Below are 25,587 nucleotides of genomic sequence, written 5' to 3'. Positions count from 1 at the left end.
CGAAAAGGGATCGGTAGTGGCTAGTAGGACGGTGACGACGACCGCCGAGCACCGCCCGAACAGTCAGGAGAGCTAACCTCGGCGGAAGTCATGACAATATCTGCATGTTTTGTGATTCCTGCATAAGTAATTGCCTCTGAGGACAAAGTTATCTGTATCTAAATCTGACCTGTATTAACTTTGATCACCACTAGATGGTAGTCACTGACCAGATTATGTAGAATTACATTTCTATCCAGAAAAGTAAATGTGCATTTGGCATAGAATAGATATGTTGTATTTGGTGAAGCCTGTAGACCTGAGACCAGTGGGGTAGATGGCAAAGCAGGATCAATTATTTCTGAGATAGACCAACGTGCTCTGAATAAAACATGTGATTACTTGTCTGTAAATAGTCTTAACTCTACACTTGGAAGTCCACCACCTCTGATTCAGATAAAAAGGGGTGGAGAATGTAAAGAGAAAACTGAAAGTAAAAATCGGAAAAAGTTTGAGACAAAGAGTTACTGGGAGTTATCTGTCCAACACAGACACATTGTAAGTACTGGGTGTAATGGGTAAAATAAAGATTGCCAATGTGTCAATATGGTTGACTCCATATTTTTGCTCGTAGTAAAGTTGTATTAATTGAATATTTTCATATTTGACCCATTCTAGTGATCTACAATGGCCACACCCATTCCACAGCGGCTGCTGGCTACCCTAGAAAAACTAGACAAGGCTACATTTGAGACCTTCCAGTGGAACCTGATGGAGGAAACACTCGAAGGCTTCAATCCCATGTCAATCGCCAGTCTAGAGGATGCTAGCAGGCACAAGACAGTGAGTAAGATGGTACAGGCCTACACGAAAGAAGGTGCTATGAAAATCACACAGAAGATCCTGGAGAACATAGGAATGATTGATCTAGCAGATAAGTTAAAGACAGAGGGCAAAAAAGGTAATTCAGAATTAACTGATTACAAATTCTGTATGCAACAAATGTACTTTCATTTGTGCATTTTAATCATTCTTCCACATACTGTAAAGTTGATTATAGTAAATATCTATTGTTGATAGTTGAACATTGAAAGGCAGTTTCCTGGACGCAGATAATTAAAGCTACACCTGAACTAAAAATAATTTTCAATTGAGATTCTCCATTGTTATTGCTTTTTATTCCAGATGAAGGCTTCTAATCTGTGCTCAGGAAGCTGCCCCTGAATGTTGGCCAACTTGTGCAATGAAGTAAAAGCAGTTCTGCATGCCATACGTCAATATGTGCTCTATTTAACTCAGGCTACAAATACAGAACATGTATTGGATGTTGATTCTTTACAAACAATGTCATGGAGAGTCTCTCTCTCTTGCCAGATCAAGATGCTACTCCCCAGTCTAGCCAGGATCCATCTGCAGTCATGGAGACAAAGCAGTATGGTATTGTAACCTGCCTTGTTTGCATGGGATAAATGCTGAAATATTACTGAACTAGTGTTGTAAGAAGATACAAAATAATGGAACTAAATAATTACTGTAATTTACCAGATTCACAATGAGAGGCGTGATGAATAAATAGATGACCTAAAGTCAAGAGTCTATCAATCTGCAAGACAACAGTATACATTTTACTGAGGAAATATTCATAATGGAAAATATGGCATGCTCAACTCTTAAACAAGCTTTGTTTGGTGCTGATATGAAATGCATTTTAGTAACTCAGATTGTGACTACTGAATGTCATTTTCATTCAGGAAACAATTCTGATGGAAGGTCTTTCTTAAGTCATGTTTGTCAAATGATGCCAAAAGAAAATATTCTGTATTACGGTCTCACCTGTATAGTCCTGTACATTCACGGTTAGATTCACTGAAAATCAATAATTCTTTAAGGTTGTTTGAATAACAAAAGTTCTCTAACCCAGGTGCCCAATTTGTGGATGATAACATGGAACAACTTGTTCAAAGGATTTCCCTGGTGATGCCAATAGCAGATGGCCTGTACCAGAAGAAAATGATCCATTATGAGGATTACTCTGAAATCACTGCGGCCCAAACCAGTATGGCAAAGATGAGAAAGCTATATGGGGCCCTGCAACCAGGAGGATCGGTAGCTAAATCAGCCTTTTACCAAATTCTACTGAATCAACAACCTCTTCTAGTCAAAGAACTGGGTAAACTTCTCTCTCTCCTCTTTTGGTATCATACGTATCTATCAGTAAAATATATGTGTATTCCAGTCCCTGCTCCCCTGGAATCAGCTGTAATGTTGATTATCTATCATGAGTCTAAATGGAGAAGGTGATGGTTTGTTATGGGGCTGCAATGTTCCCCCTAGTCACCCTGTAATTTTAAACCCTGCACACAACTGATTATTTCCCTTTGTTTTCCTGTATGACTACAGGTGGGGTTGTCCAGAAATGAAGTCATAACTTGAGCGGCTTCTACAGTCTTGGTCTGGACTCACTTTTTTTCAAATCTCACAATTACCTCAGAAATATTGGTCCTTTCACACCACTGCTCTCAAACAACAATTTGTAACAAAATAAATGTTTAAAAAAAAATTAATCAGACCATGTCTTTTCTACAAATATTTTCATTTCTTTTCCTGGTTGCTTCATTGTTCAGATTGCATACCGAAGACAGCGAACTAGGACCCGGACTGGGATTTGCCACCAGACAAGAGAAGTCATACAAAAACCATCTTTAATAGTTTTACTCTATAAGATTTTGAAATACAGTGTGTGGGAATCACATGAAACTGGTGATTAGAGGACAGCTCATACTAAGGGCTTGAATGGAGGAAATGGAATGGTATCAAACAGATTGATCTGTCCATTCATTCTGTTCCAGCCATTACTATGAGCTCATCCTCCCAAATTAAGGCACCACCAGCCACCTGTGGTGGGAATACTGCAAATATCTCACCCTTATGCCGAAACATACCTGGAAACATTTTCATTACAAAAAAAAGTTGGTCCAATACTACAACTGTGAAATTTAAGAGTTTGTCAATGTGGTGAGTGTTCAGGTCCAGGTGGTGGATAGGATATTTTTACTCACAGTGTAAAGTTGCTCTTTATTCTACAGAAAATCACTGTGTAAACACAAATCATCACTACATGTGCACTTTATAACTGTGTCAGCTTGGAGAGCAGCGCATAGAGACCTCTATTTACAAGCAGCCCATTAAGTATATTCTCTGCTCTTTTAATGTGGAACAGAAAGCATTTTAGCAACAGGACATCTTATTCAAATCTTTTTTATACACCCCCATTTTCTGGAAAGCGAGCACTTAGATACATGGTCATTAACACATTTTCATGAAGTCTTTGAATGTTTGGGAATTATGTATACTTAAGAATTTGTGAAAATTCAAAAGCAATATTGAGTGGGAAAGTGGCCACCGGTTTGGACAATTAAGACACTGCAGCAAATAAAACCTAATAAAAACATCTGTCTCGTCCAGGACTGGAGTCCACGCAGACCGTTGCTCCATAGCCAATCTGAATATCCACATTACAGCCTTATCCTAAAACTGAATAAATATTTTTCTTCTTCATTCTACACACAATTCCCCAAATTAACAAAGCGAAACAGTCTTTTTAGAAATGTTTGCAAATGTATTACAAATAAAAACAGAAATACCTAACTTCCATAAGTATTCAGACCCTTTGCTATAAGACTCAAAATCGAGCTCAGGTGCATCCTGTTTCCATTGATCATCCTCGAGATGTTTCTACAGCTAGATTGGAGTCCACCTGTGGTAAATTCAATTGATTGGACATGATTTGGAAAGGCACACACCAGTCTATATAAAGTCCCACAGTTGATAGTGCATGTCAAAACAAAAACAAAGCCCTGAGGTAGAAGGAATTGTCTGTAGAGCGCCGAGGCAGGATTGTGTCGAGACACAGACCTGGGGAAGGGTACTAAAAAAGTCTCTGAAAAGTCTCTGAATGTCCTTGAGTGGCCCAGCCAGAGCCCGGACTTGAACCCATTCGAAAATCTCTGGAGAGACCTGAAAATAGCTGTGCAGCGACGCTCCCCATCCAACCTGACAAAGCTTGAGAGGATCCGTGCAGAAGAATGGGAAAAACTCCCCAAATACAGGTTTGCCAAGCTTGTAACGTCATACCCAAGAAGACTAAAGGCTGTAATCACTGCCATAGGTGATTCAACAAAGTACTGAGTAAAGGGTCTGAAAACTTATGTACTGTAAATGTGATAAATGATTTTTTTGTGGCAAAAAAATATGAAATCCTGTTTTTTCTTGGTCATTATTTTGTGTAGATTGATGAGGAAAATAAACAATTTATTCCATTTTAGAATAAGTCTGTAATGCAACAAAATGTGGAAAAAGTCAAGGGGTATGAATACTTTCCGAATGCACTGTATATGCCAACAAGAAATTTACCACAATGGCCGGTCATCATTCACTTCAAACTGTACTGTGTGTTCACAGGCAATTGCAACAGCTCGACTTCCTTACTTCGCATTAGGCAAAAGCCACAAAATACACTTGAATGGATTTCTGTAAATATGTAGCTAAATACCACTCTTACATTTGGGAAATTGACAGTCCTATTGATCAAACAACCATAAAAAGGTAGGCTATCTTTCCCTATGTGAACATCAACAACAGCAAGATAAACAACTAAAGCTAGCCAGAGCAAGATGAGCTCAAATCTAATTAAGGAACAATAGATTACCCTCTCAAACCTTTTCAGCTTTTGTTGGCCTTCAAAATTGCACTGCCACCGACGGGGATTATCCTGCTCGTCCTGCAGTTTGCCTGCCAATTTATGCGTTGTCCCAACAAAGCACACATGCTAACTGGCTAAAGTTGGCTAGCTTGCTAGCTACTTCCAGACACAAATGACAGAACACCTCACTGACCATTTTTATATAGACCATTCGTGACTAACAATTGCTTTTTTTTGCCTACATTTACTTACACCGGCCATATTCAGCAGGTCTTGCGCGTTCAAATTATTCTGCGCTCTGGCCCACTCAGACAATAGTAGATAGCTAGCCAGAGTTAATTTGCAAATACAAGAGATATGCTAACTAGCTAGCAAATCTTTTGATATGCTAACTAACTAGCTAGCTAGCAAATCTTTTCACATGTTAGTGTTTAAATACTGGAGAGTCGAGACCAAATCACGGGCGCTGGACAGAGTGGATTTCAGTTGTAACAAAAGGCAGTTTTATTGAGTCAAAAGATATCTTGTCCCGCAGTTTAACGTGCACGGATCTCATTCATATAACTCGGTAAGGAGTCAGGTGAAAAAGAGACTTAGATATTGGTCACAGCAGATTTTATACATGGAATATGTAGGTGGAGTCTTGTCGTATTGGTCTTCTGACTGGTCCCGAAGAGTTGGAGGCGGATCTGCTCTAGCCATAGCAGGAGCCCCATTGGTGCAGAGCAGAGTCTTCTGCTCTGAGCACTCGACAAGTAGAGGGGGGATGTCTGTGTTTTATCCAACAAGATATTTGTGTGTCAGGGGACAGTGAGACAGGAGAGCAGAGGGGGTCGTGAATCATCAGAGCTGAGGGGGTAGTTTTATTGCAGGGAGAGTGACCTGGTTCCTGTTTTAGCAGCGGTACGTGAAATGACTTGAGTCAGGCAGATTAGCTTAGCGCTGTATAATATATGAGCTATGTGTATGAATATACACACACATATACACACACACAATGTGTGTATATATATATATATATTATATATGACCCACATTTCTTGCTATATAATGACATGTGCATCACTAGTTTTGTAGCCCCTGAAAAGCGATAAGAAGTGAAAGTCACTCACTAACCCACTCCTCCAATGACATGAAGTCCACCTAGCGGCTAGCTAGCTAATGTTAGACTGAGTTTTTAGCTTGCTACTACCTAAATAGATATGCTACATGTAGCATATTAGCCTTGTTATGACTGACTTGTGATCATTGCCCTTTCTAGTTTGACACATCGTCCGTTTTTGTCCAAAACATAGTCATTGAAACTGAAACAGTGCCTTCCAAACAGAGGCAGCAAACAATGTACCAGGCCAGCTGTGTTTTACAACCTGATAGGAATATGTTTTGGACTACCAAGAAATGTATTGGTGAATTACTGTATATTAATCATGAATTGAACTTCATCCATCTATTCTTCCAAAAATGCCTTAGTGTATGTCACGTAATCAAAAAAACTGGAGGGCCAGCTGCTGAGTTCCTGTCTTTTGTCTTTCCCCAACTGCCAAATGGTCACTAACAACGACCGCAGACAGGCACTCCAGGTGAGGGAGAAGTTGACCACAATTCTCATCGCCAGCAGGTGAAGTCCCATGGCAGCATGCGGTGGAGTGAAGGTTATTTTAAAGAAACATCCACCGTTGTCCATAAAATAAAATTCCTCAGATTATTTAATGGCTCATTGTCTCTCTTCATTTGTAAGTCATTAAGTGAATTTGAGAGTAAAGACCACACTGTAACCTCTTCCCTCTAACATCAGTATTATATGTACCTGGCATGGTACATCAGGTGAGCAGGAGCTCTAATTAAGGTTATACGACATACAGTTAGGTTGATAACAATGGGAAAGGGTAATCTAGGGTAAATTCAATTAGTACAGTTTTCCACCATCTTCACTGGTCTGACAACAAAATGCAGGTGGACAAAAAAATGAATTAGGAAGAGATTGGGTTTTTACTTTCATCTTGTCTTAGACCCTTTCCTCTGTACACCTTTGCAGATCTAATTGAGATACTAAGAAACAAATGAAATGAAAAACATTACAGGAGAAAGTACAGGAAAGAACATGACTGGTATGTGCATTATTGAAAGGGGTGTGTGTGTGTGTGTGTGCGCACGCATGTATGTACGTGTAAAAAGTAAAAATTAAATTGAAGATAAACACACAAATCACCTGTAATCTATAAAAGAAAAACAAGAGCATGTATTTTTGGCACAACTAAAAGGGAATGCGTAGCCACAATACAGGTAATCACACATTTCACCTTCAGTCTTGTAAAAGAACAAGAGCCACTGAATTCTCCAGTTTGTAAGTTTCAATTCAGTCAATTTTCATGCAATCTATGTACAATTAATAATAAATCCTATCTTAAGTATTGAGTAACTATTTACTTACTAACAAGGACATGGTAAGCGGAATAAGGACAGTTGGAAAATCTCAGTTGCATTTCCTTTGATTCCGTCCTCTGTCCTGACCTACCACTGAAAACCCATTGGAGGTCAGTATGAAGGAACTTGACATTCCCCCTCTCTGACCTTCTCCAATGGAGCTTTGAGAAGGTGGTGAGGAGTCAAGGAATTATGGTTTAGATTCTCCCATGGAGAGACAGTAATACAGACAGTCAACCCACCCCCTCACCAGTCTGCCTGCCTTCTCCCCTCTATCTGCCTTGGCTCCATTCCTATGGTTAGCCACCACCATTCTTCTCGACAGCCTCCTCAGGCAGAGGGAGATAAAAGGGCAGGGCATTGGACAGGTGAGGTGCCTCGAGGAGAAGAGCAGTGTTTGTGTCTATCTCTGAAAATAATGTGTAGCCATAACAAACAGTTCCAATACCATGGATTTCAGGGTTTTTTAAATTAAAGCAATCTATTCACCTTTATCCCAACAAGAGCATCTGTGAATTCTCTGGTGTGTGATTTTCACTTCAGTCAATTTAGAAATCTATGTAACACTAACAATGAATGCTCTTTTAAGAATTTAGTAACAATTAACTTTATAAATTGACAGAATTGACACGTGTGTGAAAGGAAAAATGAGGGAGGTAAAACAACAACTCCTCTCTCCTTCCTGTCGTTCCTGTGAGCTGGTCGGCTATCTTGACTCCATCTCTGCTACGGAAGAGAAAAACAACACATACAAGCAATACATAATACCATAGAAGGTGAGATTTATGTTTACTAAATACCGGTGGTAGACATACTGAAGATGACGTAGAGGGTCACGCTGTACCGGTGGTAGACATACTGAAGATGACGTAGAGGGTCACGCTGTACCGGTGGTGGACATACTGAAGATGACGTAGAGGGTCACGCTGTACCGGTGGTGGACATACTGAAGATGACGTAGAGGGTCACGCTGTACCGGTGGTGGACATACTGAAGATGACATAGAGGGTCACGCTGTACCGGTGGTGGACATACTGAAGATGACGTAGAGGGTCACTCTGCACCGGTGGTAGACATACTGAAGATGACGTAGAGGGTCACTCTGCACCGGTGGTGGACATACTTGAAGATGACGTAGACTGTCTAGCTGCACCGGTGAAGGAAGTGGTCGCACTTACAGATAACGTTGGAGAGTCTGGCTGTAAAATTTCCACTTGTTGCCCTAGGCACAATAAATGGATCCAGAAAATAGAAAATGTAGCAGAAGTGCCTGAAGCTGCTGACCCGGACATCATCGTCTCTGCCCCTCGCTCTGATACCTGTCCGTGAGTCCTCTCCATTCCCTCCTACAGTCTTCTTCTACATAGCCATGAGTACATAAGCCAAACCATCACCTAGCATAACTATAGCGAACATGGACATGTCATCTACTGTACACACAGACACACTTATCTGACCAATTGATCAGGGAAAGTGTCAACCATAATTTCTATTACTATTTCTCTCACACACGGTTATTTGGCCAAATTACCAGGGGTAGTAACTAGCATAATTTATATGACTTTCTCTCTCCCTCACAAAACACACATTTCATTGGCTAGGTTAGCAAGCTAGCTAGCTAGCTAGCCAGCCATATCTAGAAGTTTACTGCTAAACAGACCTGGAAATCCTAGTCGTGGCCAAAAGTTTTGAGAATGACAAATATGCACTTCCACGAAATTTGCTGCTTCAGCGGGTTGTTTTTGCAAAGCAATGATGACGCCACGTGTTTCCTTGCAGGTAACCATGGTTGACAGAGGAAGAACAATTATTCCAACCACCACCACTGATTTACTGTCACTTTTATTCATACAAAAAAAAAATATAGAAACCATTATAATTATAGAAAGAAAAGTCTCACACTTGAAAGGGATTCTAGTATTGCTTCAAATAGCATTAGCTGAGGAAGTGGTATGTTGGAGATAAAAAATAAAAAAGTAACCTGGGTGTTTTTTCACACAAACACTCGTCCTGTCCTGCTCAGGTTCCACACATTGACCTGTAAAACTAAATAGATGTCTCACACACTCCCTACATGGGGCTAAAATACTACAAACAAACATAAATAACAGCACATTAATTTGGCATTTTTACAAAACACAGTTAAGAGTCCATCCAGTGTCCGCATTTCTATTCTGGGTTCTGAAAATGAAAACGACAACAATAACAGAAGGAGAACTTTGTGGCCGGAGAGAGAGGAGCAGAAAGGAGAGAGGGAATGGAAACTGTGTGGGTTCTGTTTGTCCCTGCATCAGGCTTCCAAGAAGACTGGCTGACTGTCCATGTGTAGCATGTTCCGTGTTTTGTGTCCATGTTAAGTCTCCTCTCTGTCTGTGTGTTGAGTGGAGATGCTGATGTGAGTAATACAGCAGGCAGACAAAGCAGTCAGTAGTCTATAGGGGATTCTCTTCTCTGCAAAGTCTGTCTGTTGGTGAGAGAAGCTGACGTGGTTACGTTTCTTTGGTCACTGCCTGTGGTGAGTGCTGTAGCAGACAAAGAGATATGTAGTACTGTTGGTATTTAGTAGGCAGACAATTGTCTGTAGTCTTTCTCAACAGGGTCAGAAAAATCAGAATCAGGAAGTGAATTCCACCTCAGATGACATGTGCCATAGACTCTGCACAAACATACCTCTATGTACACAGTTGCCCTCTCCTTCTCTCTCAAACATTCCCCCCCGTGGGCCCCTAGGTGGTACGTTCCTCCCCATTAGCCTCCTGCTTGGTCCTCCTAAGATTGCTCTTCATCTTCACAAACTCAGGGGTGTTCTCCTGCTCCTCCTCATCCTTCTGCTGGTCCAACTCCAGCTAAACACAGACAGAGAAGTATGTTAGGTTAAATATTAGTACAAGTACATTTTAGCTTGTAAACTCAACAAAAAAATAAACTTCCCTTGTTCAGGACCCTATCTTTCAAAATTCTTCAGAGTAAAGGCATTAAACAGTTTCCCATGCTTGTTCAATGAACCATAAACAATTAATGAACATGCACCTGTGGAACGGTTGTTAAGACACTAACAGCTTACAGACGGTAGATAAATAAGGTCATAGTTATGAAAACTTAGGACACTAAAGAGGCCTTTCTACTGACTCTGAAAAACACAAAAAAAGATGCCCAGGGTCTCTGCTCATCTGTGTGAACGTGCCTTAGGCAAGAAGGCATAAGGACTGCAGATGTGGCCTGGTCAATAAATTGCTATGTCCATACTGTGAGACGCCTAAGACAGCGCTACAGGGAGACAGGACGGACATGATTGTCCTCGCAGTGGCAGACCATGTGAAACACCTGCACAGGATTGACAGGTACAAGATGGCAACAACAACTGCCCAAGTTACACCAGGAATGTACAATCGCTCCATCAGTGCTCAGACTCTCAGCCTATTGCGGACAGAGGCTGGACTGAGGGCTTGTAGGCCTGTTGTAAGGCAGGTCTTCACCAGACATTACCAGCAACAACGTTGCCTATAGGCACAAACCCACTGTCGCTGGACCAGACAGGACTGGAAAAAGTGCTCTTCACTGACGAGTCGCGGTTTTGTCTCACCAGGGGTAATGGTCGGATTCGCGTTTATCGTCGAAGGAATGAGAGTTACAGAGGCCTGTACTCTGGAGCGGGATCGATTTGGAGGTGGAGGGTCCGTCATGGTCTGGGGCGGCGTGTCACAGCATCATCGGACTGATCCTGTTAGCGTTGAGATTGCCTGCAATGACATGCGTTACAGGGAAGACATCCTCCTCCCTCACGTAGTACCCTTGTTGGATCGGAGGGTGAGGGCTTGGGCCATTCCCTCCAGAAAAGTTTCCGGGAACTTGCAGTTGCCTTGGTGGAAGTGTGGGGTAACATCTCACAGCAAGAACTGGCAAATCTGATGCAGTCCATGAGGAGGAGATGCACTGCATTGCTTGCAGTTGGTGACCACACCAGATACTGACCGTTATTACCACCCCCCCCCCCCTTGTTCAGGGACACATTATTCAATTTGTTAGTCACATGTCTGTGGAACTTGTTCAGTTTATGTCTCAGTTGTTGAATCTTATGTTCATACAAATATTTACACGTCAAGTTTGCTGAAACTTAACACAGTTGACAGTGAGAGGACGTTTCTTTTTTCTGCTGAGTTTAGGTGTGTGTGTGTGTGTGTGTGTGTGTGTGTGTGTGTGTGTGTGTGTGTGTGTGTGTTGAGCTGCCAGTATTGTATCAGGGTGACCTGTGTGTGAGACTTGGGCTATGGTGGTCATACCATTTTGTCAGACTGTGTTTGGCAAAAAAATATGAAATCCTGTTTTTTCTTGGTCATTATTTTGTGTAGATTGATGAGGAAAATAAACAATTTATTCCATTTTAGAATAAGTCTGTAATGCAACAAAATGTGGAAAAAGTCAAGGGGTATGAATACTTTCCGAATGCACTGTATATGCCAACAAGAAATTTACCACAATGGCCGGTCATCATTCACTTCAAACTGTACTGTGTGTTCACAGGCAATTGCAACAGCTCGACTTCCTTACTTCGCATTAGGCAAAAGCCACAAAATACACTTGAATGGATTTCTGTAAATATGTAGCTAAATACCACTCTTACATTTGGGAAATTGACAGTCCTATTGATCAAACAACCATAAAAAGGTAGGCTATCTTTCCCTATGTGAACATCAACAACAGCAAGATAAACAACTAAAGCTAGCCAGAGCAAGATGAGCTCAAATCTAATTAAGGAACAATAGATTACCCTCTCAAACCTTTTCAGCTTTTGTTGGCCTTCAAAATTGCACTGCCACCGACGGGGATTATCCTGCTCGTCCTGCAGTTTGCCTGCCAATTTATGCGTTGTCCCAACAAAGCACACATGCTAACTGGCTAAAGTTGGCTAGCTTGCTAGCTACTTCCAGACACAAATGACAGAACACCTCACTGACCATTTTTATATAGACCATTCGTGACTAACAATTGCTTTTTTTTGCCTACATTTACTTACACCGGCCATATTCAGCAGGTCTTGCGCGTTCGTAAATTATTCTGCGCTCTGGCCCACTCAGACAATAGTAGATAGCTAGCCAGAGTTAATTTGCAAATACAAGAGATATGCTAACTAGCTAGCAAATCTTTTGATATGCTAACTAACTAGCTAGCTAGCAAATCTTTTCACATGTTAGTGTTTAAATACTGGAGAGTCGAGACCAAATCACGGGCGCTGGACAGAGTGGATTTCAGTTGTAACAAAAGGCAGTTTTATTGAGTCAAAAGATATCTTGTCCCGCAGTTTAACGTGCACGGATCTCATTCATATAACTCGGTAAGGAGTCAGGTGAAAAAGAGACTTAGATATTGGTCACAGCAGATTTTATACATGGAATATGTAGGTGGAGTCTTGTCGTATTGGTCTTCTGACTGGTCCCGAAGAGTTGGAGGCGGATCTGCTCTAGCCATAGCAGGAGCCCCATTGGTGCAGAGCAGAGTCTTCTGCTCTGAGCACTCGACAAGTAGAGGGGGGATGTCTGTGTTTTATCCAACAAGATATTTGTGTGTCAGGGGACAGTGAGACAGGAGAGCAGAGGGGGTCGTGAATCATCAGAGCTGAGGGGGTAGTTTTATTGCAGGGAGAGTGACCTGGTTCCTGTTTTAGCAGCGGTACGTGAAATGACTTGAGTCAGGCAGATTAGCTTAGCGCTGTATAATATATGAGCTATGTGTATGAATATACACACACATATACACACACACAATGTGTGTATATATATATATATATTATATATGACCCACATTTCTTGCTATATAATGACATGTGCATCACTAGTTTTGTAGCCCCTGAAAAGCGATAAGAAGTGAAAGTCACTCACTAACCCACTCCTCCAATGACATGAAGTCCACCTAGCGGCTAGCTAGCTAATGTTAGACTGAGTTTTTAGCTTGCTACTACCTAAATAGATATGCTACATGTAGCATATTAGCCTTGTTATGACTGACTTGTGATCATTGCCCTTTCTAGTTTGACACATCGTCCGTTTTTGTCCAAAACATAGTCATTGAAACTGAAACAGTGCCTTCCAAACAGAGGCAGCAAACAATGTACCAGGCCAGCTGTGTTTTACAACCTGATAGGAATATGTTTTGGACTACCAAGAAATGTATTGGTGAATTACTGTATATTAATCATGAATTGAACTTCATCCATCTATTCTTCCAAAAATGCCTTAGTGTATGTCACGTAATCAAAAAAACTGGAGGGCCAGCTGCTGAGTTCCTGTCTTTTGTCTTTCCCCAACTGCCAAATGGTCACTAACAACGACCGCAGACAGGCACTCCAGGTGAGGGAGAAGTTGACCACAATTCTCATCGCCAGCAGGTGAAGTCCCATGGCAGCATGCGGTGGAGTGAAGGTTATTTTAAAGAAACATCCACCGTTGTCCATAAAATAAAATTCCTCAGATTATTTAATGGCTCATTGTCTCTCTTCATTTGTAAGTCATTAAGTGAATTTGAGAGTAAAGACCACACTGTAACCTCTTCCCTCTAACATCAGTATTATATGTACCTGGCATGGTACATCAGGTGAGCAGGAGCTCTAATTAAGGTTATACGACATACAGTTAGGTTGATAACAATGGGAAAGGGTAATCTAGGGTAAATTCAATTAGTACAGTTTTCCACCATCTTCACTGGTCTGACAACAAAATGCAGGTGGACAAAAAAATGAATTAGGAAGAGATTGGGTTTTTACTTTCATCTTGTCTTAGACCCTTTCCTCTGTACACCTTTGCAGATCTAATTGAGATACTAAGAAACAAATGAAATGAAAAACATTACAGGAGAAAGTACAGGAAAGAACATGACTGGTATGTGCATTATTGAAAGGGGTGTGTGTGTGTGCGCACGCATGTATGTACGTGTAAAAAGTAAAAATTAAATTGAAGATAAACACACAAATCACCTGTAATCTATAAAAGAAAAACAAGAGCATGTATTTTTGGCACAACTAAAAGGGAATGCGTAGCCACAATACAGGTAATCACACATTTCACCTTCAGTCTTGTAAAAGAACAAGAGCCGCTGAATTCTCCAGTTTGTAAGTTTCAATTCAGTCAATTTTCATGCAATCTATGTACAATTAATAATAAATCCTATCTTAAGTATTGAGTAACTATTTACTTACTAACAAGGACATGGTAAGCGGAATAAGGACAGTTGGAAAATCTCAGTTGCATTTCCTTTGATTCCGTCCTCTGTCCTGACCTACCACTGAAAACCCATTGGAGGTCAGTATGAAGGAACTTGACATTCCCCCTCTCTGACCTTCTCCAATGGAGCTTTGAGAAGGTGGTGAGGAGTCAAGGAATTATGGTTTAGATTCTCCCATGGAGAGACAGTAATACAGACAGTCAACCCACCCCCTCACCAGTCTGCCTGCCTTCTCCCCTCTATCTGCCTTGGCTCCATTCCTATGGTTAGCCACCACCATTCTTCTCGACAGCCTCCTCAGGCAGAGGGAGATAAAAGGGCAGGGCATTGGACAGGTGAGGTGCCTCGAGGAGAAGAGCAGTGTTTGTGTCTATCTCTGAAAATAATGTGTAGCCATAACAAACAGTTCCAATACCCTGGATTTCAGGGTTTTTTAAATTAAAGCAATCTATTCACCTTTATCCCAACAAGAGCATCTGTGAATTCTCTGGTGTGTGATTTTCACTTCAGTCAATTTAGAAATCTATGTAACACTAACAATGAATGCTCTTTTAAGAATTTAGTAACAATTAACTTTATAAATTGACAGAATTGACACGTGTGTGAAAGGAAAAATGAGGGAGGTAAAACAACAACTCCTCTCTCCTTCCTGTCGTTCCTGTGAGCTGGTCGGCTATCTTGACTCCATCTCTGCTACGGAAGAGAAAAACAACACATACAAGCAATACATAATACCATAGAAGGTGAGATTTATGTTTACTAAATACCGGTGGTAGACATACTGAAGATGACGTAGAGGGTCACGCTGTACCGGTGGTAGACATACTGAAGATGACGTAGAGGGTCACGCTGTACCGGTGGTGGACATACTGAAGATGACGTAGAGGGTCACGCTGTACCGGTGGTGGACATACTGAAGATGACGTAGAGGGTCACGCTGTACCGGTGGTGGACATACTGAAGATGACATAGAGGTCACGCTGTAGGTGGACATACTGAAGATGACGTAGAGGGTCACTCTGCACCGGTGGTAGACATACTGAAGATGACGTAGAGGGTCACTCTGCACCGGTGGTGGACATACTTGAAGATGACGTAGACTGTCTAGCTGCACCGGTGAAGGAAGTGGTCGCACTTACAGATAACGTTGGAGAGTCTGGCTGTAAAATTTCCACTTGTTGCCCTAGGCACAATAAATGGATCCAGAAAATAGAAAATGTAGCAGAAGTGCCTGAAGCTGCTGACCCGGACATCATCGTCTCTGCCCCTCGCTCTGATACCTGTCCGTGAGTCCTCTCCATTCCCTCCTACAGTCTTCTTCTACATAGCCATGAGTACATAAGCCAAACCATCACCTAGCATAACTATAGCGAACATGGACATGTCATCTACTGTACACACAGACACACTTATCTGACCAATTGATCAGGGAAAGTGTCAACCATAATTTCTATTACTATTTCTCTCACACACGGTTATTTGGCCAAATTACCAGGGGTAGTAACTAGCATAATTTATATGACTTTCTCTCTCCCTCACAAAACACACATTTCATTGGCTAGGTTAGCAAGCTAGCTAGCTAGCTAGCCAGCCATATCTAGAAGTTTACTGCTAAACAGACCTGGAAATCCTAGTCGTGGCCAAAAGTTTTGAGAATGACAAATATGCACTTCCACGAAATTTGCTGCTTCAGCGGGTTGTTTTTGCAAAGCAATGATGACGCCACGTGTTTCCTTGCAGGTAACCATGGTTGACAGAGGAAGAACAATTATTCCAACCACCACCACTGATTTACTGTCACTTTTATTCATACAAAAAAAAATTATAGAAACCATTATAATTATAGAAAGAAAAGTCTCACACTTGAAAGGGATTCTAGTATTGCTTCAAATAGCATTAGCTGAGGAAGTGGTATGTTGGAGATAAAAAATAAAAAAGTAACCTGGGTGTTTTTTCACACAAACACTCGTCCTGTCCTGCTCAGGTTCCACACATTGACCTGTAAAACTAAATAGATGTCTCACACACTCCCTACATGGGGCTAAAATACTACAAACAAACATAAATAACAGCACATTAATTTGGCATTTTTACAAAACACAGTTAAGAGTCCATCCAGTGTCCGCATTTCTATTCTGGGTTCTGAAAATGAAAACGACAACAATAACAGAAGGAGAACTTTGTGGCCGGAGAGAGGAGCAGAAAGGAGAGAGGGAATGGAAACTGTGTGGGTTCTGTTTGTCCCTGCATCAGGCTTCCAAGAAGACTGGCTGACTGTCCATGTGTAGCATGTTCCGTGTTTTGTGTCCATGTTAAGTCTCCTCTCTGTCTGTGTTGAGTGGAGATGCTGATGTGAGTAATACAGCAGGCAGACAAAGCAGTCAGTAGTCTATAGGGGATTCTCTTCTCTGCAAAGTCTGTCTGTTGGTGAGAGAAGCTGACGTGGTTACGTTTCTTTGGTCACTGCCTGTGGTGAGTGCTGTAGCAGACAAAGATATGTAGTACTGTTGGTATTTAGTAGGCAGACAATTGTCTGTAGTCTTTCTCAACAGGGTCAGAAAAATCAGAATCAGGAAGTGAATTCCACCTCAGATGACATGTGCCATAGACTCTGCACAAACATACCTCTATGTACACAGTTGCCCTCTCCTTCTCTCTCAAACATTCCCCCCCGTGGGCCCCTAGGTGGTACGTTCCTCCCCATTAGCCTCCTGCTTGGTCCTCCTAAGATTGCTCTTCATCTTCACAAACTCAGGGGTGTTCTCCTGCTCCTCCTCATCCTTCTGCTGGTCCAACTCCAGCTAAACACAGACAGAGAAGTATGTTAGGTTAAATATTAGTACAAGTACATTTTAGCTTGTAAACTCAACAAAAAAATAAACTTCCCTTGTTCAGGACCCTATCTTTCAAAATTCTTCAGAGTAAAGGCATTAAACAGTTTCCCATGCTTGTTCAATGAACCATAAACAATTAATGAACATGCACCTATGGAACGGTCGTTAAGACACTAACAGCTTACAGACGGTAGACAAATAAGGTCATAGTTATGAAAACTTAGGAAACTAAAGAGGCCTTTCTACTGACTCTGAAAAACACAAAAAAAGATGCCCAGGGTCTCTGCTCATCTGTGTGAATGTGCCTTAGGCATGCTGCAAGAAGGCATAAGGACTGCAGATGTGGCCTGGTCAATAAATTGCTATGTCCATACTGTGAGACGCCTAAGACAGCGCTACAGGGAGACAGGACGGACATGATTGTCCTCGCAGTGGCAGACCATGTGAAACACCTGCACAGGATTGACAGGTACAAGATGGCAACAACAACTGCCCAAGTTACACCAGGAATGTACAATCGCTCCATCAGTGCTCAGACTCTCAGCCTATTGCGGACAGAGGCTGGACTGAGGGCTTGTAGGTCTGTTGTAAGGCAGGTCTTCACCAGACATTACCAGCAACAACGTCGCCTATAGGCACAAACCCACCGTCGCTGGACCAGACAGGACTGGAAAAAGTGCTCTTCACTGACGAGTCGCGGTTTTGTCTCACCAGGGGTAATGGTCGGATTCGCGTTTATCGTCGAAGGAATGAGAGTTACAGAGGCCTGTACTCTGGAGCGGGATCGATTTGGAGGTGGAGGGTCCGTCATGGTCTGGGGCGGCGTGTCACAGCATCATCGGACTGATCCTGTTAGCGTTGAGATTGCCTGCAATGACATGCGTTACAGGGAAGACATCCTCCTCCCTCACGTAGTACCCTTGTTGGATCAGAGGGTGAGGGCTTGGGCCATTCCCTCCAGAAAAGTTTCCGGGAACTTGCAGTTGCCTTGGTGGAAGTGTGGGGTAACATCTCACAGCAAGAACTGGCAAATCTGATGCAGTCCAAGAGGGGGAGATGCACTGCATTGCTTGCAGTTGGTGGCCACACCAGATACTGACTGTTATTACCATCCCCCCCTTGTTCAGGGACACATTATTCAATTTCTGTTAGTCACATGTCTGTGGAACTTGTTCAGTTTATGTCTCAGTTGTTGAATCTTATGTTCATACAAATATTTACACGTCAAGTTTGCTGAAACTTAACACAGTTGACAGTGAGAGGACGTTTCTTTTTTCTGCTGAGTTTAGGTGTGTGTGTGTGTGTTGAGCTGCCAGTATTGTATCAGGGTGACCTGTGTGTGAGACTTGGGCTATGGTGGTCATACAATTTTGTCAGACTGTGTTTGTCAAGCAAATAACTGCCAATCTCACGGTAATTAACAAATACATTTAGCATCACCTGGCTTCCATGCATAGCCTACAAGCCACTGATGCAGACCTTTGGAACATTTTGGTAGATTTTTTAAAAAGTCAAATAAATCCATGTAATATAGCATACACAACAAATCCATTATTTATTTTAGATTGGTCTAAAGAAACATGATATGAAGAAAATGTAATCTATTTCAGAAGAACAGAATAGCATACTCTGAGTTGTCCTTATGTTAGGCCCTGATCTGGCTATTGCATATGGCTATGGGCTACACTAGTTCATTTGGCAGACAAGATTTGCTTAGATTTCTGTGGCATTCTTTTATGTCATTTTATAGTATTGATGGGTTCTGACTCCTAAACTTGAAACATTTTTAAATATCAGGTATCCTATGGAAATGAGGAGTGCTATGGTCTGGTTTCTACACCAGAAGTTAATGGTTATCTGTAGGATGAATGTTTATGGTGGAGGCAATTAAGCTTGGAATGTATTGAGTAATGGAAAGGCAATCACATGGTTGCAGTCACTGATAAAGGTGGAGAGATGTGGATTAGTGAGGAATGGGGGCCAGGGTCAGGTCACATTAAGGGAGAAGGAACAGTTTATTGTCTGCATCACTTAAATTCCTAATTAGCAATAAAGATGTAATGTTTAGAGGGAAGGAGGATACTTAACCCAAATTGGGAGATATATATACACACACGCACACACACACATACACTTGTGTGGACGAAACCTGTCTTAGTCTTTCAGCTGTTTGACCCATTGAGTAAATAAACTTGGTTTGAGCTTTACTAATCATTGGTGAGTTTTTAATCTATTTAGAAACAAACAGTATCAAGAATATATTTGAACATAGCTGAAAAAAATAGAAAGGATATTGTCTCCAAACGATTTGAGGGAGTGCATGCATTCGGCTACTCTGTGTTGAGCAGTTCACAAAGAAACAAGTCCTGCTATCTGCTTAATTTAGAGTTATTAATGTAACTTTAGATGCGATACAAATGTTGGGCTATATGTTTTGATTTGTACAAGGCTGCATGATGCAACTAATGAAGGCATGAGCCCTGCTTAGTTGTTTTTTTTTTGCACAGGCTGCACACACTTCATCAGTCTCTCATTCACAATTTGACAAGTACTTGGTAATGCCTCAAATTTCCCGGCGGCATCCCCTTTGCGTGGCCGTAATGCCCCCTAAAAAAGTACATGCCTTCTGTGGCCAGTGGCTATTGTGCTCTTGGGCTGAATATAATATTTATAAATCCCTTGTCCCGTCTGTGTTCTCCCAAGCACCTCTCTCTCACATGGCTCACCCAGCAAAAACAGGGATTTAGACATTTTTGCAATAAATATAATTTCATTTTTTTATTATAAGTAATCAGACCCTTTACTCAGTACTTTGTTAAAGCACCGTTGGCAGCGATTACAGCCTCAAGTCTTTTTTGGAATGACTCTACAAGCTTGGCACACCTATAATTTGAGGAGTTTCTCCCATTCTTCTGTGCAGATCCTCTTGAGCTCTGTCAGGTTGGATGGGGAGCGTCGCTGCACACCTATTTTCAGGTCTCTCTAGAGATGTTCGATCAGGTTCAAGTCCGGGCTCTGGCTGGGCCACTGGTTCCGAAGCCAGTCCTTTATTGACTTGGCTGTGTGTTCAGGGTCGTTGTCTTAATGGAAGGTGAACCTTCGCCCCAGTCTGAGGTCCTGCACGCTTTGGAGCAGGTTTTCATAAAGAATATCTCTGTACTTTGCTCCGTTCATCTTTCCCTCGATCCTGACTAGTCTCCCAGTCCCTGCTGCTGAAAATCATCCCTACAGCATGATGCTGCCACCACCATGCTTCAATGTAGGGATGGTGCCAGCTTTCCTGAAGCCACGACTCTTGGCATTCAGGCCAAAGAGTTCAATCTTGGTTTCTTAAGACCAGAGAATCTTGTTTCTCATGGTCAGAGTCCTTTAGGTGCCTTTTGGTAACTCCAAGTGGGCTGTCATGTGCCTTTTAATGAGGAGTGGCTCCCATCAGGCCACTCTACCATAAAGTCTTGATTGGTGGAGTGCTGCAAAGATGGTTGTCCTTCTGGAAGATTCCACAGAGGAACTCTGGAGGTCTCTCAGCGTAACCATCGGGTTCTTGGTTACCTCCCTGACCAAGGCCCTTCTCCCCTGATTGCTCAGTTTGGCCGGGCAGCCAGCTCTAGGAAGAGTCTTGGGGGTTCCAAACGTCTTCCATTTAAGAATGATGGAGGCCACTGTGTTCTTGGGGACCTTTAATACTGCATACATTTTTTGGTACCCTCCCCCAGATCTGTGCCTCGACACAATCCTGTATCAGAGCTCTATGGATAATTCCTTCAACCCCATGGCTTGGTTTTGTTATGACATGCATTGTCAACTGTGGGATCTTATATAGACAGGTGTGTGTCTTTCCAAATCATGTCCAATCAATTGAATTGACCACATGTGGACTCCAGTCAAGTTGTAGAAACATCTTACGGCTGATCAATGGAAACAGGATATACCAGAGCTAAATTGCGAGTCTCAAAGCAAAGGGTCTGTTTTTTTATTAGTAATAAATTTGCAAAAAATTCTGAAAAAACATTTTCACTTTGTCAATATGGTGTGTTGTGTAGATTGATGAGGATTTGTTTTTATTTAGATTAAGGCTGTAACGTAAAAAAATGTGGAAAAACTCAAGGTCTGAATACTTTCCGAATACACTGTATTCTCAATGTAGCTCATCCTAATATACCTACTACTGTACATACCATTTTATTTTCCAAACTATATACGTACCACATATTTATACTCTGGATACTCACATGCTCACAAATATATCTACTTGGATTGTTATTTCTTGTTTAGATTTTTTTACTATTATTTGTATATTTGCGAGACATTCGACTGCACTGTTGGAGCTGTAACATACCCATTTTGCTTCACCTGCCATAACACCTGCAAATCTGTGTACGAGACCAATTAACTTTTATTTGATTTCTCACACTCCGTCATGAATTGTCTTCATAAGGCATTGGGCCACCATGAGCCAGAACAGCTTCAATGCACCTTGGCATTAGGGTTAGGTGATAAAAAAAAACTGGATATCATTTCATTTTGGTTTTAGATTACACTTTTTTTATGCACAAAACTATTTAAGCAACAGGGATCTTGATCGAGGAGGGGATTGAATGGATCTTCTGTAACCACTTAGCTAGTAAGTTAGCAAACCAAATGGATACCTGCAGCCCTGAGCTGGATAGGATTTATTTGACATCTTAGATTTCTTATAGTTATACTTCATTTATAGTTATAAGCAGTGGCGTATCATACACCCCCAACCTCCCCCAAAATAAAATCATATATTTTTAAACGGTATTGAAAATCATACCCTCAGTATTTCAAAATACCCCGGTATACAGTATATTGCCCAAGCCTAATAGGAATAGATTCTACAAGTGTCTGGAACTCTTATTGGAGGGATTCAACACCATTCAGTATCAGGCGCGGCTCCAGAAAATCCCCCATAAGTGTACAATTAGTGTTGTCACCAGGCGGTAAATTAGTTAGACCAATAAGAGAATTCCAAACCTCTTCCAATAATAGCTAGTTTTCCCTTTCCCACTCAGACCACTCCCAGACAGTCCTAACAAAATTCTTGCTTGAGAAATTGATCTTTGCTAAGAACCTGTTATTTTCAATTAAAATGGTTATATATATATATATATATAAATAAATAAATAAAAAAATCACAGTATATTTGTTACCCAGATAAAAACGGCTTCATTGGTCCTTTATTTAACTCAGGAATCACCTGTGTGGAATAACCTGCTTTCAGTGTACGTTGTATCCCTCATTTACTCAAGTGATTTCATTATGTTGGCAGTTACCTGTAGGTTTACAGTGTTGGGTGTGTGTAAGTATCACAGTGTGTGTGCGGAGGCATGTGTGTGTGTGAATGTGTTTACCTGTTCTAGTTTCTGTTGTCTCTTCATTAATTCTATCTCCAGGTCGCTCCTTTTGGTGTGGGCCTCCTGCTCCTCCCTCTGGGCCTTGAGAACCTGCTCTCTCTTCCTCAGCTCCAGAACCTTCTGGAGCTCTGGCTTGTTCTGGGGAGCTAGGCCCCTAGGAGAAACAACCAATCGCAGGAGCTGTTAGTACAAACATCCTCTTTCATAATATAACTCTCCCTTTCTTTTACTCCAAATTCTGAGAAGTGACTTGAGCAGTCCCCTTACTGATAGACATGCCATTGATGAAACAGGCGTTTCCATTTTGTTGTGACTTGAGCAGTCCCCTTACTGATAGACATGACATTGATGAAAAAGGCGCTTCCATTTTGTTGTTACGCACCTGTGTTGGGTTGGGGGTTTTATGATTTCAAAATGTCTCTGCCTTCTGCCATGACATAAACACAGACCCCAGCCACCACTGTAGTCAGCTAGTTATCTAATAAGTAACTGCAGCATAATAGTGTGTTTGTGTTACAGTTAGAACATAGGTAGTTAGGGAAGAGTAAGAAACTCTGAAGGGGATGGTGTAGCATACTGGTTAAGAGCGTTGGGCCAGTAACCGAACAGTCGCTGGTTCGAATCCCTGAGCCGGCAAATAGTAATAATCGTCCGTTCTGTCCTTGAGCAAGGCGGTTAACCCCCAACAAGAACTGCTCCCTGGGCTCTGATGACGTGGAAGTTGATTAAGGCAGCTCCACGCACCGCTCTGATTCAAAGTAGAATGCATTCGGTTGTGGAACTGACTAGGTATCCACCTTTCCCTAATCCTCCTTACAGAACGTTCCTTACCATCCCTGGCTCTCATCATCATAACCACCACCATGACTAATCCACTTTAAACCAAATGTAAAAAAATCCTCTCAAGTTCCCCCTCACATCCTTTCACCCCTCTCCTTTCTTCCCATCCTTCATACTCCAGAGCTCTGTGTTCATGTCCATAATGCGCTTGGTTCTGTGCAGCGTGCTAACAGGCCAGACACAGTGATGTACAGCTGTCAACAGTACACACTGTTTATACATATATACATACATACATACATACATTACATACATAAACACAACATGGCAACAAGGTTTTGAGCATCTGTCCATTCAGAGTGAGAGGAAAAAGACACCCTTTGAGCCTCAGCACTGATGGTGTGAATCAAAGCCTCACACAGTCATGCATGCAAGCACACACGCATAACCAGTGTGAATTGCAGCCACGGTCCATTCTGTAACTTACATTTTCCCAAGTGGCAACTCAAGGCATTACAAAACCATTCAGCCAAAAATATTTTTCTCAATTCACCGAGATCCATCCATTTATTCTACCCATCCACTCAAGTGCAGAACTGTTCACTAGAAACCAATAGATGGAAATCAACACAATCAAACGGTATGCAAGGATAAACCTTTGAACCTCTGTGTGCAGAGTTGAACGCCAGGGTTATATACTGTTCATGTCAACCTCATTAATGGCTTGGATCTCATCCATCCACGGTCTGAGCCAGGATGTATTTCTACCACAACACAGTGACCTGCCCTGGGTGAGTCAGTCAAAAGGAAGATAAACTGGTGTTGTATGAATAGAAACGTTACCGTTGCCCTCTCGATTAAGACGAAGATCAGGGTATAGACAGCTGGGAAATAAAATGTAGTAGAAACAGGAGAAGGAAGAGAAGTGTGTGTTGCCCCAGTGTTGTTCCCAGTCCCCTTACATCTTCTGGTTCATCATGAGTTCTCGATGGAGGTCTTGGTGGTTTCTGGAGCCCTTGACTGGGTTCAACAGCTTCTTGGGTTTGATCATCTCCTCACAGTCCCCCTCCAGATAGTCCGGCTCAGCCATCACACTCCTGCCCCGAGACAGAGACAGACCTGGGTCCACACACCGATCTGACGAGGAGAGAAGACGGGATTCAATATGTTATTAGTCATTTATTATACATCTCAATTCATGGATTCATTTACACACTCTAATGGTCAACTATACCAGCTCTCTTTCACACAAACATGTCAAAAATCAGGCTTCAGCTCTGGATGCTATCGAGACATCCATCTGTTTAATGCACCGAGACATTACGACCCTCACTACTGAGAGGTTGGAGTTACATAATCATTCCATTACACTAGAGGAATGTTCTATTCTCCAGAATGAGGCAAACATCTGCATAGAGACTCTCACAGGCAGGGCTGGTTCCAAGCATAAGTTACATAAGCTGTCACCTTATTGCAGAATACCTACCGGACACATAGGGTACATGCCAAGGGGCCCTGACCCCCAAGGGGACCCCATTGATTTTGATATGTTATGCTAATAATATACCTGCATGAGAATGACTAAGTGATTAGAAAATGTGTAGAATTACAGAAAATGTGCTTTAAAACAAATTCTTCACTCCTGTCAAAAGGGGGGCCACTAAAATGTTGTGCCACAAGGTGAGGGGCCCCCCAACCAAATCTTGCTTCGGTCCCCCAAAAGGCTAGAGCTGGCGCTGCTCACAGGTCTCACAGATACTGCTCGCAACAACAAGCCTATATCCATCAAAATATCACTTTTATATGGATATACTACATTTAAAATGTCATCCAGAGATGCAATTACTTGATTACAGACATACAATACAGTCCCTAAGATAATCAGCTATCAACTCAAATAGGGAGTAGTCCCATTAGCTATTCTCAATTTCTCACAAACTGATTTGAATATCCAAATAGAAGGTTACACATTTCCATTAGTCCTACATAGATTTGATCATCTATATAGATCAGAGTACAATTTCCTGCAGCCACCAAATTAATGTAAAATGTATGGATAATATATACAGCATGTTTATTTAAGACCATTTCTCCCTGGAGACAATGCCATATTATCATACCAAATCTTCTTATTGTACTTTGCATGAAAACCATATGAAGAGTTATCATGACACAGACAGTCTGCATAACAATAGCAAAACTCACACTGCATATGCAAAAATCCCACCCATTGTCCTTTCATTAGAAAACGTTACTTTAACCGGTAACACATTTA

General features: G+C 41.7%; 2 protein-coding genes across 11 annotated transcripts in view; one reads left to right on the top strand and one right to left on the bottom strand.

Moving 5' to 3' along the window:
• Positions 1 to 258: 258 nt before the first annotated feature.
• LOC135524354 (uncharacterized) lies at positions 259 to 4,229 on the top strand. Of its 3 annotated transcripts, XM_064951812.1 has the most exons (6): positions 272 to 537; positions 658 to 940; positions 1,354 to 1,416; positions 1,901 to 2,149; positions 2,380 to 2,430; positions 2,604 to 4,229. In XM_064951812.1, the coding sequence occupies exons 2-5, from the start codon at positions 667 to 669 to the stop codon at positions 2,397 to 2,399; spliced, it is 606 nt and encodes a 201-aa protein (XP_064807884.1). In that variant the 5' UTR covers positions 272 to 537; positions 658 to 666; the 3' UTR covers positions 2,400 to 2,430; positions 2,604 to 4,229. The 3 variants fall into 3 exon arrangements, with proteins under 3 accessions (XP_064807885.1, XP_064807884.1, XP_064807883.1); XM_064951811.1 differs by lacking the exon at positions 2,604 to 4,229 and having other exon boundaries at positions 278 to 537; positions 2,380 to 2,548; XM_064951813.1 differs by lacking the exons at positions 1,354 to 1,416; positions 2,604 to 4,229 and having other exon boundaries at positions 259 to 537; positions 2,380 to 2,548.
• Positions 4,230 to 8,929: 4,700 nt separating this feature from the next.
• Positions 8,930 to 25,587, bottom strand: part of LOC135524350 (protein FAM107B-like) — a 30,718-nt gene continuing 14,060 nt past the window's right edge. For 3 of the 8 annotated variants that reach the window (XR_010452937.1, XR_010452936.1, XR_010452938.1), the window contains exons 2-5: positions 24,275 to 24,449; positions 22,530 to 22,686; positions 16,946 to 17,121; positions 8,930 to 9,951 (exon numbers count right to left, since the gene is read on the bottom strand). Coding sequence is in view for 1 of the 8 variants with exons in the window: in XM_064951806.1 (XP_064807878.1) it covers positions 17,002 to 17,121; positions 22,530 to 22,686; positions 24,275 to 24,449 (452 nt within the window). In the remaining 7 variants the exon portion in view is untranslated. Of the gene's footprint in view, positions 9,952 to 16,105; positions 17,122 to 22,529; positions 22,687 to 24,274; positions 24,450 to 25,587 lie in introns of those variants that run through there. The other 5 variants (XR_010452932.1, XR_010452934.1, XR_010452933.1 and 2 more) reach the window with 5 other exon arrangements.

The sequence above is a fragment of the Oncorhynchus masou genome, chromosome 31 (assembly GCF_036934945.1).
Source record: "Oncorhynchus masou masou isolate Uvic2021 chromosome 31, UVic_Omas_1.1, whole genome shotgun sequence".
Classification (NCBI taxonomy): Eukaryota; Metazoa; Chordata; class Actinopteri; order Salmoniformes; family Salmonidae; genus Oncorhynchus; species Oncorhynchus masou.
Note: the sequence above shows the minus strand (reverse complement) of the source record. Positions and strands in the feature narration are given on the sequence as shown.

Excerpts from the sequence above, each read along its gene's own strand:
- LOC135524354 (XM_064951812.1), top strand. The coding sequence starts at position 667 with ATGGCCACACCCATTCCACAGCGGCTGCTGGCTACCCTAGAAAAACTA. Across the intron at positions 941-1,353 it reads AAAGACAGAGGGCAAAAAAG|ATCAAGATGCTACTCCCCAG; the intron begins GTAATTCAGAAT and ends CTCTCTTGCCAG. Across the intron at positions 1,417-1,900 it reads CATGGAGACAAAGCAGTATG|GTGCCCAATTTGTGGATGAT; the intron begins GTATTGTAACCT and ends TCTCTAACCCAG.